We start from the raw sequence: 17917 nt of genomic DNA, 5'->3' as shown, positions 1-17917 counted from the left end.
TTAGTAAGTAAATAGATTAAATTTTTTCTGCATCATTCTAAAGTATTTTAGTTTTTGCAAAATTAGAAAGGATCAAGAGGCTAACATTAATCTTCTACAAGTACTACTTTAAGCTACAGTGAATTTCTGTTAGTCTTGAGCTTTAAGAAAAAAGCAGACTTTTTCTCAAAACAGTTAATTGGAGTAATAGAGAATTGAAATTGAGTCTAGAAAAAAGTGATTTAAGAGGCCAATTGAGTATGCGATAATGAATTTTATTCTTGTGATGCATAACTATTATACTTGCAGTTACTTTTGTGGTACAGCTGTAAAGTGGTTCCTACTTGAATGTGAATAAATATGAATTTGTTCAGCATTCATCATACAAAGAGAAGGAAAGAAAGGAAATGGCAACCCACTCCAGTATTCTTGCCTAGGGAATCCTGTGAACAGAGGAGCCTGTTGGGCTGCTGTCCATAGGGTCGCACAGAGTCGGACACAACTGAAGTAACTAGCATGCATGCATGCATTGGAGAAGGAAATGGCAACCCACTCCAGTATTCTTGCCTGGAGACTCCCAGGGACAGAAGAGCCCGGTGGGCTGCTGTCTATGGGGTCACACAGAATCGGACACGACTAAAGTGACTTAGCAGCAGCAGCATCATACAAAGAAAGTTAATTTTGCAATAAAGTGTATTGATTGGGGTGTTAGGAAACAAAGTGATATTATCTATTATGTCTGACACTTAAAAATTATTTTTAAGGAGTCAAGCAGTCTGTCACATCTTTTTTCAGTGAACCTTTTGTGAATGTACAGTAAAGGAATTTTCTGTAGATTTGAGTATCTGTTGGAATCTGTTGCTTTTATCCTAGAGTAATAGTTCTTTTCTGGGATTGTGTTAATGAAAATAGAGACAGTTTAAGGTAGAAAATAACTCCCTATATGTATTACTACATTTGCATCAAGAATGTCTGGAAAGGGATTACTGGTATAAGAGATCCTTGATGCTAAGAGAGATATGTCTTAAGACATTTGTGAATCCATGAATTTGAACTCTACTAAAGCCTTTAATATTGCAACCAAAAAGCATAAAGTATAAAAGATGAAGAGCAAGAAAGTCTGAGATCTGATACTAGGCAAGCAGTCAGTCCATTGACTAGCCACGTGACTTTCACTGCAGTGTGGCCTCTGTTGATACCATGGCCTCCAGGATATTGTAAATTGCTACCAGTCTTGGAGTGTGGAATTGCTGTAGATGATATAATGGTAAAAGCATGGAATGACAGATGACAAGGAACTGTTGTATATTGTGTCAGTTCTTACCCTTATATTAAACTAATTATCAATCATAGATTCTTAATTGGGAAAAAGGTTTTTCCAAGAGGTCCCCCTTCCTTTTGCTCTTGTTTTTCCAAGAAACCATGAAAGCACGTGAGACATTTTAATCATTTTTTTATTTAAAAATTATAATGTCAAATTATGTCAAATGGTTTTTAAAATCTTATGTACCAGCTGTCTTAACACCCTCAGATTTTAGAAGTTTCATGTTTCAATTCCTGGTAATACTTCCTTATGTAGATTTTCTCTCATTGCCTAACTGCGTATACTGTTAAGTAATAAAACTTACCATTTTTTCTGTAGATACAACTTATATGAAATTGACCTTTTAAATGTGTGGGCCTGTGTACTCATAGGCTTTTGGAGTGGACATACCCTTCCAGCTCAGCAACTACTCTTAAATTGACCTCCCCACTTTGCACTGAGTACTTGTGGGGCATTTTGAGGGCTCCTTTTTTCAGGCCTATCAGATGTCATGTTGCTTCCCCACTGATACCAATTACAGATCTTACGGATGTTGGTGGTTTATCTTCTCCCACTTATTAATATGTTAGGGGGCTCATGAAGATACTTTGCTACCTTGTTTTGTTGTAAATGCCCATGGAATTTGATTTTGCTATCTAGTCGCATTTCTTTTCATGAAGGGATTCAGAGAAATGTAAAAATTACATCGCTCCTATCATCATCTTTTCCAAATCCTTTAAAAAACCCTTGTGTCCCTTTTTATGTCTTTTCTCTTGATCATTCTAGTCAGAATTTGTTTAAAAAAATTTATTTTTAAATAATGAAGAATTCAATGTTTTTTACTCCAAGAGACCAGCTGTTGATCCTCTTCTATCTCAGGACAGTACAGACGTGACTGTGATCATCCTCATGGGCTGTGATAGTTGGTTAGCTCCAGGCAATAGCACTTTCCTGTTACTCTGCCTCCAGCTAGTGCTGGCGTTGCTGCTTTGGTGATGATATTTACAGGACAAAGTTGGGGGGAAAGATGGCTACAAGTAGAAAGGTATTTCTTCCATTTGTGTATACAAATCTCTGCTTTAAACTATGTCCCATCCTTTACTCTGGAACTCAGTTACTTCTGTTTTCTTGAGGGTTTTTAGAATTTTGCATCTTTAATGATTATTTGTGTCTTGGCACCATCAATTCAATGCAGCATTTCCAGCATTGATTGGGAACGGGTGGAGAAGGGGGACAGAGTTGATGGCCTATTTAATTTGTTGTCTGCTAAGAACCAGATGCCTTTTCAGAGTTATAGCAAATATAGCAAAATATCGCCCATTAACTCACACTGAGGGTTTGCTAGCCCTCACTTGGTAAGGGTCTTTTCTTTCTGAGCAATTAAGTTTAATAACACTGACTTCCAACCCCCAATCACAAAAGGATGTGTTTTCCTCTGGCTAAGTTCTGTGGATATGATTTGGTAACTGCTGGTAAATGAGGGCATTTTTAAACAACATTAAAATTGGGCAGAATAACACACAATTTAACCTTTTATTTTAGAGTACATTTTGAAATAGGGTTCTGCACACTCTGTTAGGATTCCCTGATAGCTCAGTTGGTAAAGAATCTGCCTGCAATGCAGGAGACCCCGGGTCGATTCCTGGTTGGGGAAGAAAGCCTGGAGAAAGGGATAGGCTACCTGCTCCAGTATTCTTGGGCTTCCCTTCTGGCTCTGCTGGTGAAGAATCCACTTGCAATCCAGGAGACCTGGGTTTGATCCCTGGGTTGGGAAGATCCCCTGGAGGAGAGCTACCCACACCAGTATTCTGGAGAATTCTGGACTATATAGTCCATGGGATCACAAAGAGTCAGACGTGACTGACAACTTTCACTTCACACCCTCTACTAATAAGCATTCTACATATTAGCATACATGTGTATTATTTTTGACAGGAAAAAATATGTATGTTTTTTAGAGTATTAAATACCTCTATATTCTTATTACATGTAATATCCCTTTAAATGAGATGATCACTATCTAATTATAAATGTGTTGTGATTTTTTTTTTAAATTATTTGAAAAATCTTCAATTTGGTTTCAGTGAATTCCATAGGAAGGACGTCCCTTAAGATGCAGGCAGTTGTGGGGTTGACTTCCCACACTTTCATAGATAACGGTCAGTGAATCCAAATAGATGTAAACAGTTTGTTACTCATGGGACAGCAAGCAACATGAGCTTCATGCTCAGATTGGTTCCCCTCTGCCACTGTCTTGTGCAGGCAATTTGTGATAGTGTCATAGCTGAGGAACCCTGAATTTATGATCCCCCCAAATATGATAAGGGGACTGCTAGCAAAGTAGTCCAGAGAAGGCAGTGGCACCCCACTCCAGTACTCTTGCCTGGAAAATCCCATGGGCGGAGGAGCCTGGTAGGCTGCAGTCCTTGGGGTCGCTAAGAGGACACGACTGAGCGACTTCACTTTCGCTTTTCACTTTCATGCATTGGAGAAGGAAATGGCAACCCGCTGCAGTGTTCTTGCCTGGAGAATCCCAGGGACGGGGAAGCCTGGTGGGCTGCCGTCTCTAGGGTCACAGAGTCGGACACGACTGAAGCGACTTAGCAGGAGCAGCAGCAAAGCAGTCCAAGAAGAAAACGTTCTCTCTGTAGGTCTTAGAACACAAACCTGCCCTTTGACTAGGAGGGAGACATTAGCTTCCAAGGAAGTTTGCAGACATCCTTGAAAAGATTGCTAGATAAAAGATACTGTAAAAGTGTGTTTAAACACTATATGGAGAATTACCTTCCAATCAGAAAGTTGTTAGGCTTTTTATGAAAACTATGAGGCATTCTGAAATGTAGTTCTTTTTTTCTACCCATTTACCCACTGCCCCCTCCCAGAAAAAACCTCTGCCTAAAATAGAACTGTCAGCTAATAAAAATACAAACAGCTAAATAACACTACTCTTCCTAAACTTAATTATACTTATCTTCCTGAAACTAAAAATTAATTTTTGAAATGAGATAGAAGTTAAACTACAGATGAATGACGCTTACATGTACAGTTTTGAACAAACGGATGAGTTTTATTTGATACCGTGCTTTGTATCAGTTCACTTCAGTCGCTCAGTTGTGTCCGACTATTTGCAACCCCATGGACTGCAGCACGCCAGGCCTTCCTAGATTGCAGCATTGCCAACTCCTAGAGTTTTCTCAGACTTATGTCCATCAAGTCAGCGATGCCATCCAACCATCTCATCTTCTGTCGTCCCCTTCTCCTCCTGCCTTCTATCTTTCCCAGCATCAGGGTCTTGATTTCAAATGAGTCAGTTCTTCACATCAGGTGGCCAGAGTTATGGAGTTTCAGCTTTAGCATCAGTCCTTCCAATGAATATTCAGGACTGATTTCCTTTAGGATGGACTGGTTGGATCGCCTTGCTGTCCAAGGGACTCTCAAGAGTCTTCTCCACCACCACAGTTCAAAAGCATCAATTCTTCAGCGCTTAGCTTTCTTTATAGTCCAGCTCTCACATTCATACATGACTACTGGAAAAACCATAGCTTTGACTAGACGGACCTTTGCTGGCAAAGTAATGTCTCTGCTTTTTAATATGCTGTTTAGGTTGGTCATAACTTTTCTTCCAAGGAATAAGCATCTTTTAATTTCATGGCTGCAATCAACATCTGCAGTGACTTTGGAGCCCCCAAAAATAGTCAGTCAGTCTCGTTTCCCCATCTATTTGCCATGAAGTGATGGGACCAGATGCCATGATCTTAGTTTTCTGAATTGTGAGCTTTAAGCCAACTTTTTCACTCTCCTCTTTCACTTTCATCAAGAGGCTCTTTAGTTCTTCTTCACTTTCTGTCGTAAGGATGGTATCACCTATATACCTGAGGTTATTGATATTTCTCCTGGCAATCTTGATTCCAGCTTGTGCTTCCTCCAGCCCAGCATTTCTCATGATGTACTCTGCATATGTTAAATAAGCAGGGTGACAGTATACAGCCTTGACATACTCCTTTTCTTATTTGGAACCAGTCTGTTATTCCATGTCCAGTTCTAACTGTTGCTTCCTGACCTGCATATGGATTTCTCAAGAGGCAGGTCAGGTGGTCTGGTATTCCCATTGTATATGAATTAGCAGATAATTAACCAAGTTTCATAAGGTTTAAAAATATAAGGTGGTATTTTTATATTAAACTGAACATATTTATAAATGATTTTTAGGAGACTGTTCTCTAAATTAACATATAATAGGCTTTTCTAATTTTATGTAGTATATTAGTGTTTGGGTAATCTGAAATTCTTGAGGAGCTTTCCGAATCTAAAGTTACTTAGAATAATCTTTCTGTTGATGAGTTGTTTTAATCACACTTTATTCTGCACTACAAAGATTCATTAAAGAACTTGTAAAGAAAAGTTTCCATGTGGTAAAACAGTATTTCTGAAGATTTTTGGTTATAGTAGATAAAATTTTACTCTCCTGAAGACTTGCATAAAACTTGTAGATAGATCTCCAGCCCTAACAGAATAATTTCTTTTCAGAATCACTAGGGCTGCGTAGTAAAGTTCTAAGGAAAATTGAAGAACTGAGGACAAAGGTGAAAACCCTTTCTTCTGAAATTCCTGATGAATTTATATGTCCAATAACTAGGGAGCTTATGAAAGATCCTGTCATTGCATCAGGTATGTATGATGCTATTCTAAGTTTCAGGGTGTATTACGTCCTAAATGAGTAAATAGGGTGGACCACAGAAGTTTGTTTAAATGGGGAAAATTTTCAAAATTATCGTTACATTTCTCACAAGTAGTGAGACAAGTAGTTGTTTTATTTAATAAAACAGGTAGCTGTTTTATTCTTTTTAAAAATTCCTTAGATCTGAGGTGAACTGTTGAACACTGTGTATTTCTTTTTTTTAAATTGGAGTGTAATTGCTTTACAATGTTGTGTTAGTTTCTGCTGTACAACAAAGTGAATCAGCTATATGTATGCAATTACATATATCCCCTCCCTCTTGAACCTCCCTTCACCACTCTCCAATCCTACCCCTCTAGGTCATCACAGGCACCAAGCTGAGCTCCCTGTGCTACACAGCCGTTTCTCGATTGCGTGCGTGCGTGCGTGCGTGCGTGCGTGGGTGTGTGTGAGTGAGTGAGTCCTGATCTCTCAGTTCATCCCGCTGTCCCCTTCTCCCCACTGTGTCTGCATGCCCATTCTCTTCATCTGCGTCTCTTTTCCTGCCCTGCAAATAGTTCACCTGTAGCATTTTTTCCTGGATTCCACATATACGCATTAATATTCCATACTTGTTTTTCTCTTTTTGACTTACTTCACTCTGTACAACAGAGTGCTGACATCTGCTTCTCTGCAAATAACCCAATTTCATTCATTTTTCTGGCTGAATAATATTCCTTCTTTATCCATTCATGTGTCATTGGAGATTCAGACTGCTTCCACATCCTGGATGTTGTAAATAGTGGTGCAGTTAATGTCTTTTTTTTTTTTACTTTTTTTTATAAAAAGTCACCTAACATAAAATTTATGATCTTAATCATATTTAAGGATACAGTTCAGTAGTGTAAAGTGTATTCACATTATTGTGAAACAGAAATAGATCGCCAATACTTGTCATCTTATAAAACTGAAACTCTGTGCCCATGTAAACAACTCCCCTTTTCCCTCTCTCTCCAGCTTTTGGTCGGAGAAGGCAGTGGCATCTCACTCTAGTACTCTTGCCTGGCAAATCCCATGGATGGAGGAGCCTGGTAGGCTGCAGTCTATGGGGTTGCTAGGAGTCTGACACAACTGAGTGACTTCACTTTCACTTTTCACTTTCATGCATTGGAGAAGGCAATGGCAACCCACTCCAGTGTTCTTGCCTGGAGAATCCCAGGGACGGGGGAGCCTGGTGGGCTGCCGTCTCTGAGGTTGCACAGAGTAGGACATGACTGAAGTGACTTAGCAGCAGCAGCAACCAGCCTCTGGTAACTACTGTTCTACATTCTGATTCTATGAATTTGACTACTTTAGAGAACGCAGATATAGTTGAATCATACATTTACCTTTTTGTGACTGGCTTAACATAATAACTTCAAAATTTATCCATGTTGTGGGATTTCCTTTTTGAAGACTAAATAATATTCATGGTGTGTGTATACCACATTTTGTTTATTCATTTATCCACTGATGGAGATTAGGGTTGCTTTCACTTCCTGGCTATGTGAATAGTGCTGTTTTAAATATGAGTGTGCAGATGTCTCTTTGAGACCCTGCATTCAGTTCTTTTGGATATATACCAAGAAGTGAGATGGCTATCTCATACAATAGTTCCGTTTGTGATTTCTTTTTGAGGAACCTCCATAATGTTTTCCATACCAGTTACACATTTTACAATTTTACAATCTCACCAAACTTTCCACAAGAGTTCAGATTTCTCCATATCCTTATCAACACTTGTTATTTTCTGTTGTTTTGATTGTGAATATTTATATTCACGGTGTCTCCTTGTGGTTTTTATTTGAATTTCTTAAAATTTAAAAGATGTTAAGTATCTTGTCACATGTTTAATGGCACTGGTATATCATTTTTGGAGAAATGTATTTTCAGTTCCTTTGGACATTTTTTAAATGGGTTATTTGATTTTTTTATTGTTGACTTGTAGCAGTTCTTTGCATATTCTGCATATTAATCCCTTATCAGGTATATGATTTATAGAAGTTTACTTCTGTTTCATAGGTTGTCCTTTTTTTTTCAGTTTATTTTATTGGAGTATAATTGCTTTACACTGTTGTGTTAGTTTCTGCTGTACAACAAAGTGAGTCAGCTATATGTTTACATATATCAGCTCCCTCCTGAACCTCCCTCCCAGACCCTCCCCTCTCTCTAGGTCATCTTTCCCTATGCTCCCTGTAACTTCTCACTAGCTATCTGTTTTACACATGGTAGTGTATATATGTCCACACTGCTTTCCCAGTTTGTCTCACCCTCCGCTTCCCCCCATGTCGACATAGCCATTGTCTCCATTTAGGTCTCTGTTCATCTATGTACACTTTTCCTAGATTTCGTATATATGCATTAATATATGATATTTTCCTTTCTGACTTACTTCACTCTGTATGGCATACTCTAGGTCCATCTGTATCTCTACAAATGACCCAATTTCATTCATTTTTATAGCTGAGTAATATTGTGTGTGTGTATGTATATCACATATTTATCAATTCATGTGTCAATGAACATCTAGATTGCTTCCATCTCCTGGTTATCGTAAATAGTCCTACAGTGAACATTGGGGTACATAAGTCTTTTTGAATTATGATTTTCTCAGGGTATATGTGCAGTAGTGGGATTATTGAGTCATATGGTAGTTATGTTTTCAGTTTTTTAAGAAACCTCCAAACTGTTTTCCATAGTGGCTGTATCAATTTACATTTCCACTAGCAGTGCAAGAGTGTTCCTTTTTATCCACATCTTCTTCAGAATTTATTGTTTGTAGATTTTATGATGATGGCCATTCTGACCAGTGATTAATCATTGTAGTTTTGATCTGCATTTCTCTAATAACTAGTGATGCTGAGTGTCTTTTGCTGGGTTTGTTGGCTGTCTTTGATTTCTCCATCAAATCTGAATGCGAGTATTGCTGGATAGAATATTCTTGGTTGTAGGTTCTTCCCTTTCATCACTTTGAATATATCATGCCATTCCCTTCTGGCTTGTAGAGATTTTGTGGAGAAATCAGCTGATAGCCCGTTGGGAGTTCCCTTGTATGTTACTTGTCATTTTCCCTCCTTATTGTTTTTAATACTTTATCTTTGTCTTTAATTTTTGTCAGTTTAATTACTGTGTGTCTCGGTGTGTTCCTCCTTGGGTGTTTTTCTGCCTGGGATTCTCTGTGCTCCTGGACTTGGTTGACTATTTCCTTTCCAGTGTTCAGGAATTTTTCAGCTATGTCATCAAATATTATCTCAGGTCCTTTCTCTCTTTCTCCTCCTTCTGCCTCAGTTACTGTTACTGATTCCTTCTAGTATATTATTCATCTCTGTTTGTTTGTTCTTTAGTTTTTCTAGATTTTGATAAACATTTCTTGTATCTTCTCCATTGTTTTCCCGAGATCCTGGAGCATCTTCACTATCATTATTCAAAATTCTTTTTCTGGAAGGTTACCTATCCCTACTTCATTTAATTGTGTATAGTCTGAAGCCAGAAAGGTTGATTCCTGCAGCTCCATTTTTCTTTCTCAAGATTGCTTTGGCTTATCGGCGTCTGTTTATTTCCATACAAATATTAAAAATTTTTGTACTGGTTCTGTGAAAACTGCCCTTAGTAATGTGATGAGGATTGCATTAAATCTGCAGATTGTATAGGGGAGTCTAGTCATTTTTACAATATTGAGTTTTTCGATCCAAGAACATATTATATCTCTCTGTGTCATCTTTGATTTCTTTCATCAGTGTCTTACAGTTTTCTGCATACAGGCTTTTGTCTCCATAGGTAGGTTTATTCCTAGGTATTTTATTCTTTTTGTTGCAGTGGTAAGTGGGATTGTTTCCTTAATTTTCCTTTCTTATTTTTTTGTTGTTAGTTTATAGGAATTCAAGGGATATCTGTGCATTGATTTTGTATCCTGTGACTTTACTAAATTCACTGAATAGCTCTAGTAATTTTCAGATGTTATCTTCAGGGTTTTCTATGTATAGTATCCTGTTGTCTGCAGACAGTGACAGTTTTACTTCTTTTTCAATCTGGATTCCTTTCATTTCTTTTTCTTCTTTGATTGCTATGGCTAGGACTTCCAAACTACGTTGAATAATAGTGGTGAGAATGCACACCCTTGTCTTATTAGGCCTTAGAGGAAGTACTTTCAGTTTTTCACCATTGAGAATAATATTTGTTGTGGGTTTGTTGTATACAGCCTTTATTGTGTTGAGGTAGGTTCCTTCCATACCAAATTTTCTGAAGAGTTTTTTTCATAAATGGGTGATGAAATCTGTCAAAAGCTTCTTCTGCATTTTTTGGGATTATCATATGATTTTTATCTTTCAATTGGTAATGTGGTGTATCACATTGATTTGTGTATATTGACGAATCCTTGCATCCTTGGGATAAACTTAAACTTGATTATAGTGTATGATCCTTTTTACGTGTTACTGGATTCTGTTTGCTACTATTTTTTGAGAATTTTTGTGTCTGTGTTCATCAGTGTTACTGGTCTGTGATTTTCTTTTTGATATCTTTGTTTAATTTTGGTATCAGGGGATGGTGGCCTCATAGAACAAGTTTGGGAGTATTCCTCCCTCTGCAATTTTTTGGAAGTTTTTGAGAAGAATAGGTGCTAACTGGTCTCTTAAAAATTAGATAGAATTCACCTATGACACCATCTGGTCCTGGACTTTTGTTTGTTGGAGGACTTTTAATTATGGCTTCAATGTTATTACTTGTGATTAGTCCATTGATATTTTCTGTTTCTTCATGGTTCAGTCTTGGAGGGTTATACCTTTCTAAGAATTTGTCCATTTCTTCTGGGTTGTCCATATTATTTGCTTGCAGTTGCTTGTAGTAGTCTCTTAATGATCCTTTGTATTTCTGTAGCATCAGTTGCAACTTCTCCTTTTTCATATTTAATATTATTGATTTGAATTTTCTTCCTTTTTTTCTTGATGAGTTTGGCTAAAGGTTTATCAATTTAATCTTCTCCAAAAATCAGCTTTAGTTTTTTTGATCTTTGCTGCTGTTGTCTTCGTTTCTGTTTCATTTTTTCTTCTCTGATCTAGTTGTGGAGTTCTTCTCTAGTTGTGGAATCTTCTTTTTCTAGTTGTTTTACATGTAAGATTAGATTGTTTACAGTAGATTTCTCTTGTACTTGAGGTGATAGTTGGTTGTGTTTATGTTGTCATTTGTTGCTATCTATTTCATAAATTTCCTCTTTAATTTCTTCTCTGACTTTTTGAGTATTTAGTACTAAACAAACGTGTTTGGTTTCCTGTAGTTTTTTAAAATTTTTCCTGTAATTGATTTCCAATCTCATAGTGTTGTGGTAAAAAAAAGATGCTTGATATAATTCCAATTTTCTTAAGTTTAATGAGGCTTCATTTGTGACCCAAGATGTGATCTATCCTGGAGAATGTTACATGTGTGCTTGAGAAGAAGTTGTTCAAAAACTTGATGTTCAAGATGGTTTTAGAAAAGGCAGAGGAACCAGAGATCAAATTGCCAACATTCCCTGGATCATCAAAAAAGCAAGAGAGTTCCAGAAAAACATCTATTTCTGCTTTATTGACTATGCCAAAGCCTTTGACTGTGTGGATCACAATAAACTGTGGAAAAGTCTGAAAGAGATGGGAATACCAGACCACCTGACTTGCCTCTTGAGAAACCTATATGCAGGTCAGGAAGCAACAGTCAGATCTGGACATGGAACAACAGACTAGTTCCAAATTGGGAAAGGAGTACGTCAAGGCTGTATATTGTCACCCTGCTTATTTAACTTATATGCAGAGTACATCATGAGAAACGCTGGACTGGATGAAGCCCAAGCTGAAATCAAGATTGCCGGGAGAAATATCAATAACCTCAGATATGCAGATGACACCACCCTTATGGCAGAAAGTGAAGAAGAACTAGAGCCTCTTGATGAAAGTGAAAGAGGAGAGTAAAAACGTTGGCTTGAAGCTCAACATTCAGAAAACGAAGATCATGGCATCTGGTTCCATCACTTCATGGCAAATAGATGGGGAAACAGTGAGAGACTTTATTTTTGGGGGCTCCAAAATCACTGCAGATGGTGATTGCAGCCATGAAATTGAAAGATGCTTACTCCTTGGGAGGAAAGTTGTGACCAACCTACACAGCGTATTAAAAAGCAGAGACATTACTTTGCCAACAAAGGTATGTGGTTTTTCCTGTGGTCATGTATGGATGTGAGAGTTGGACTGGGAAGAAAGCTGAATGCCGAAGAATTGATGCGTTTGAACTGTGGTGTTGGAAAAGACTCTTGAGAGTCCCTTGGACTGCAAGGAGATCCAACCAGTCCATCCTAAAGGAGATCAGTCCTGAATATTCATTGGAAGGACTGATGTTGAAGCTGAAACTCCAGTCCTTTGGCCGCCTGATGCGAAGAGCTGACTCATTTGAAAAGACCCTGATGCTGGGAGGGATTGAGGGCAGGAGGAGAAGGGGATGACAGAGGATGAGATGGTTGGATGGCATCACTGACTCAATGGACATGAGTTTGAGTGAACTCTGGGAGTTTGTGTTGGACAGGGAGGCCTGGCGTGCTGCAGTTCATGGGGTCGCAAAGAGTCGGACACGACTGAGCAACTGAACTGAGTTGATAGTGAATTGCTATAAACTTCCCTCTTTGAAATGCTCGTGCTATGTCCCATAGGTTTTAGATAGTTGTGTTTATGTTGTCATTTGTTGCTATCTATTTTTTAAAATTTCCTCTTTGATTTCTTCTCCGACTTTTTGAATATTTAGTACTAAACAAACATGCTTGTGTATTTTGTTGTTTTTTTTTTAATTTTTCCTGTAATTGATTTCCAGTCTCATAGTGTTGTAAAAAAAGATGCTTGATGTAATTCCAATTTTCTTAAGTTTACTGAGGCTTCATTTGTAACCCAAGGTGTGATCTATCCTGGAAAATGTTCCATGTGCACTTGAGAAGAGAGTGTATTCTGCTGGTTTTGGATGTAATGTCCTATAAATATCAATTATGTCTATCTGATCCAGTGTTTCATTTAAGGCTTGTTTTTCCATATTAATTTTCTGTCTGGATGATCTGTCCATTGGTGAAAGTGGAGTGTTAAAGTACACTACTGAGTTACTGTTAATTTCCCCTTTTATGGCTGTTAACATTTGCCTTTTGTTTTGAGCTGCTCCTGTGTTGGGTGCATAATATTTAAAATGGTTATGTTTTCTTCTTGGATTGATCCCTTGATCATTATGTAGTATCCTTCCTTCTTTTAGCAGTCTTTAAAGTCTGTTTTTTCTGATATGAGTATTGCTACTCTAGCTTTATTTTGATTTCTGTTTGCATGTAATATCTGTTTCCATCACCTCACTTCCAATCTGTATATGTCCCTAGATCTGAAGTGGGCCTCTTGTAGACAGCATATATAAGGGTCTTGTTTTTGTATCCATTCAACCATTTTGTATCTTTTGGTTGGAGCATGTAATCCAGATCCATTTAAGGTAATGATTGATATGTATGTTCCTATTACCATTTTCTTAATTGTTTTGGGTTTATTTTTGTAGGTCTTTTTCTTGTTTTGCAAATAGAGAAGTTCATTTGGCATTTGTTTTAAAGCTGGTTGATGGTGCTGAATTCTCCTAGCTTTTGTTTGTCTGTAAAACTTGTGATTTCTCTGTTCCATTCTGGGTAGAATATTCTTGATTGTCGGTCTTCCCTTTCATGACTTCTTGCAGAGTATTCTGACCTAGAGTTTCTGGTGAAAAATCAGCTGATAACCTTATGGGGATTCCCTTGTATGTTGTTGGTTGCTTTTTCCTTGCTGCTTTTAATATTTTTTCTTTGAATGTAATTTTTGTTAGTTTGATTACTATGTCTCTGTGTGTTTCTCCTTGGGTTTTTCCTGTGTGGGAAACTGTGCTTCCTGCACTTGAGTGACTATTTCCTTTCCCATGTTAGCTAAGTTTTTGACTATAATCCTTCAAATATTTTCTCAGACCTTTTATCTTTCTCTTTTTCTTCTGAGACCCCTATGAAACAAATGTTAGTGCATTTTAATGTTGTCCCAGAGGCCGCTGAGACTGTCCTCATTTCATTTTTCTTTATTCTGCTCCTCAGTAGTTATTACCATCATTCTATCTTCAGGCTCACTCATTTGTTCTGCTTTGGTTATTCTGTTTGTTCTGGCATATTTTTCATTTCAGTTATTGTGTTGTTCAGCACTATCTGTCTGTCCTTTAGTTCTTCTAGGTCCTTGTTAAACATTTCTGTTTTCTTGATCCATGCCCCCTTTCTATTTCTGAGATTTTGGATCATCTTTACTATCAGTACTCTGAATTCCTTTTCAGGTAGGTTGTCTATTTCCTCTTCATTAATTTGGTCTTTGGTTATTACCTTGCTCCTTCATCTGTACCATATTTTTGGATGTCTCTGTTTTTTTTGATGGGGGTGTGGTCTGTATTTCTGTCTTGCTCATTGTTTGGCCTAAGGCATCCAGCACTGGAGTTCGCAGGCAGTTGGGTGGAACCAGGTCTTGGTACCAAGATGAGGGCCTCTGGGGGATCTCTTGCTGATTAATATTCTCTGGGGTCTGAAGTTCTCTGTTAGTACAGTCGTTTGAAGTTGGTGCTCCTGCCACAGGAGCTCAGGCCCAACCCTGGCCTGAGAGCCAAGACACTGGTTACTCAGGGATTCTGCCCATCTCCTTAGGTGTTCGAAGTCCCCCACCAGCACCTTGTAGGTGCCCTAGTTGTGATGAGATGCAAACTCTGCATCCTCCTACTCAGGCATCTTGAAGGAAGTGCCTGTTTAAACCTTTGGGGTGAGGTGCCATTACTCTGTGACCCTGACTAGAGGGGATTAATGAGTCCCTAGAGCATTAGAGATTGCGTTATAGGTGTTATGAGCCAAGTCCTTACAGATGAGTCTGAAGGGAGAAACCTTTGCACTGGGACACCTGGGTGTCTCTCATCCCAGGGCTCCTTACAAACATTATATATTTCTTAATGAATAAAATTGGATAAGGTGGGTTTGGATAAGATTAGAGAAAAAGGAATACATTTTACAAACTTAACTGAAACTTGTGAAATATGTATTTTGTCACAGGAATGTAACATCAAAATATTGTTTTCTGAGAGAGATTCTTGAGATCTATTATTTGCCTGTCATGAATTTAAAAACCTTTACAGAAGTAAGAATTTAGAGATCATGAAGTTACATCTTTCTGCATGGTTTCCTAGTCTTTGTCAATAAACATAGACATACATACTTTATGTAATTATAATCAACAGATCTGTGTTACATTGTGCTTTCATTTTTGTTCGACTATTCTGAATATTAGTCTACATAATTTTTGTTTTTAATAACTTTATTCCATTATGACTTAGTGCTACAATTTAACTCTTCTGCTATTTGGTATATGTATATGTTTAAGAAGCTTTATATTGTGAATAGCCATGCACTGCTTGGGCTTCCCGGTTGGCTCAGATGATAAAGAATCCTCCTGCAGTGTGGGAGACCTGGGTTCGATCCCTGGGTTGGGAAGAACCTCTGGAGAAGGGGATGGCAACCTGCTCCAGTATTGCCTGGTGAATGTGCATGGACAGAGGAGCCTGGCGCGCTACAGTCCGTGGGGTCACAAAGCGTCTGATGCGACTAAACAACTAAGTACAGCACAGCTGTCTTGGTAGTCCTTTCATCGTGTAACCAGTTATTTAGTGGTGTTTTCATGGCATGTATGCCTCAAAGCAGAGTTAACCTATCAGAGAATATCTTATAATCATTAAAAAGAACAGTTTTAATAGTTCTTGTCAGATTTGTTATTAGATTGTTTCCTAGGAAACAAATTTGAGAGTACTACCAGAAATGTACTTAAGGGTACCTGTTTTTCTGGCTTTGTGATCACTGAGTTTTAGAACTCATTTTTGTAAATTTAGTAGTTGTTTAAAACCTACTCTTTATTGCTAGGGAGGCAATGCTTTTTTCTACATGACAGGTTACCATTTAAATATGACTTGGTAAACAACATAAATTACCTTAGGGACTTAAATATTGCCCTTATATTTTTTGTGTGCATTATTAGTGAAACGAATCACATGGAATCTTGTTAGTATCGTTTTAATATATTTGATGGCTTCTACTTGCTCTGAACTTTTGTAGGCAGAAGCATTTTATTTATACAAGTGTAAACATTTTCTTCTAGTTTTCAAAAATGCTTAGTTCTCAGGCATTTTGGATTTTATGTTTGCTTTGAGATATGATTGAACCAGAGCATATCTTTCTATTTTCTGCAGATAATCTCTTTTAATTGTAAAATATCCTCATTGGATTAAAAATTTTTAAATACAGGTATATAAAGTGAGTCATCTCATCCATCTGGTCTGATGTCCCAGGTACTAAAGATAAGAACTAATACCAGTTCAGCATATAATTCTAGATATTTTTTCTGTGTATTCTTAAATTTAATTTTAAATACCAGTACAATCAATATATTTTTACACAACTGGACTTATACACTTTATACTGTTCTCTATCACGTCTTTCTCCTTTTGTTGCTGAAATGTTCATTAATGTTTGCCTACTTCTCAGTATGTAGTCATCTCTAAATGCTGTTTTAATTTTTCTTGATTTAGTTCCCACGGAAAGAGTAAGGCATAATGTTATCTGTTGACACTTTACTCTTTTTAAAGACTGACTAGTATTCAGGTGTATTAGTGTCTTCTATTTCATTCCCAGTTGATTTTTTTATTGCTATAAACTGTGTTAGGGAACAACATTGTTTAAATTTATCTTGTCCTCTTAGTCTTAATGTAAATGTTTCTGTTGAAATAAATTACCTAAAACTTCAATTACTGAAGAAGGATACTGACAAATTGTCCTCTCAGCATCATATGGGGTCTCTATTTCCCGTATCTTTGCTTATACTTTGCAATCTTTTAAACTTTCTCATTCTAATAACTGAAAAGTAATGTTTTTCTTTGTATTATATTGAGTTTGAACATTTTACATGTTTTCAGTCATTTATAATTTCTTAAGTGACTCTCTTTCATGCTCATTTAATTGAAATTTAGTTCCATTATTTTTAGTTTTTATTATTTAATAAGAAATATTCTTATGGGAGGTAGGATGATCTAATAGTTGAGCACATGAACTGAAGATCCAGACTGCCTGGATCTGAAATTATTTCATTACTTTACTTGCTGAGTTACCTCATGGAGGACTATATATTTTTCCTTATGTACAAAATAAGATGTGCTAGCACTTAATCTCATGAATTCTTTTAAGCATCAAATGAATTAATGTATATTAAGTACTTTACAAGACCAGTACTCAATCAACATCAGTAAGTTTGAGCAAAACTCTGGGCAGTGGTGAAGGAGGGGAAGTCTGACTTGCTGCAGTCCATGGGGTCGCATAGTCAGACACTAATGAGCGACTGAACGACAACAAGAATGAAATTCTCTATGAGCATAGTAATGGTTGTATTTTTTTTGGCTTTAGTATATCAGCACCTTTATTTGCCGTTGAAAGAAACTCAATTTGAATTAGGTTAAGCAGAAATGGTAATCAATTTATTAAAAAGTTATTATAAGTGTGTCTCATGAAACACTTGCACCAGAGACGTGAATGTTGTCATGGTACTGTTTCTTATCTATTCAGAGGCTTGGGAATATTCACCTTCTGTGATATGCAGTATGCCTTTTCTATGTGGTGGAAAAACAAGAACACTGGTAGGTCCCAAATTTTACATTTATGTAATTTCAGCAACCGGAGAGAGTCCGTTCTGACATTTCTTTCTAGTGTCAGCTCCAACGGAGAAGGCAATGGCACCCCACTCCAGTACTCTTGCCTGGAAAATCCTATGGACGGAGGAGCCTGGTAGGCTGCAGTCCATGGGTTCACTAAGAGTCGGACACCACTGAGCGACTTCCCTTTCACTTTTCACTTTCATGCATTGGAGAAGGAA

At 37.5% G+C, this 17917-nt stretch overlaps 1 protein-coding gene across 4 annotated transcripts in view; it reads left to right on the top strand.

Moving 5' to 3' along the window:
• WDSUB1 (WD repeat, sterile alpha motif and U-box domain containing 1) overlaps positions 1-17917 on the top strand; it is a 72954-nt gene that overhangs the window by 36809 nt on the left and 18228 nt on the right. For 3 of the 4 annotated variants that reach the window (XM_005676094.3, XM_018063420.1, XM_013969561.2), the window contains exon 10: positions 5810-5950. The exons of the other annotated variant lie outside the window; for it this stretch is intronic. In XM_005676094.3, coding sequence (XP_005676151.2) covers positions 5810-5950 — 141 coding nt within the window. The remainder of the gene's footprint in view (positions 1-5809; positions 5951-17917) is intronic. 4 annotated transcript variants of the gene reach the window in all.

This window comes from Capra hircus, chromosome 2 (assembly GCF_001704415.2).
Source record: "Capra hircus breed San Clemente chromosome 2, ASM170441v1, whole genome shotgun sequence".
NCBI lineage: Eukaryota > Metazoa > Chordata > Mammalia > Artiodactyla > Bovidae > Capra > Capra hircus.
The sequence above is the reverse complement of the archived record's forward strand: the minus strand, read 5'-3'. Positions and strand labels throughout refer to the sequence as shown.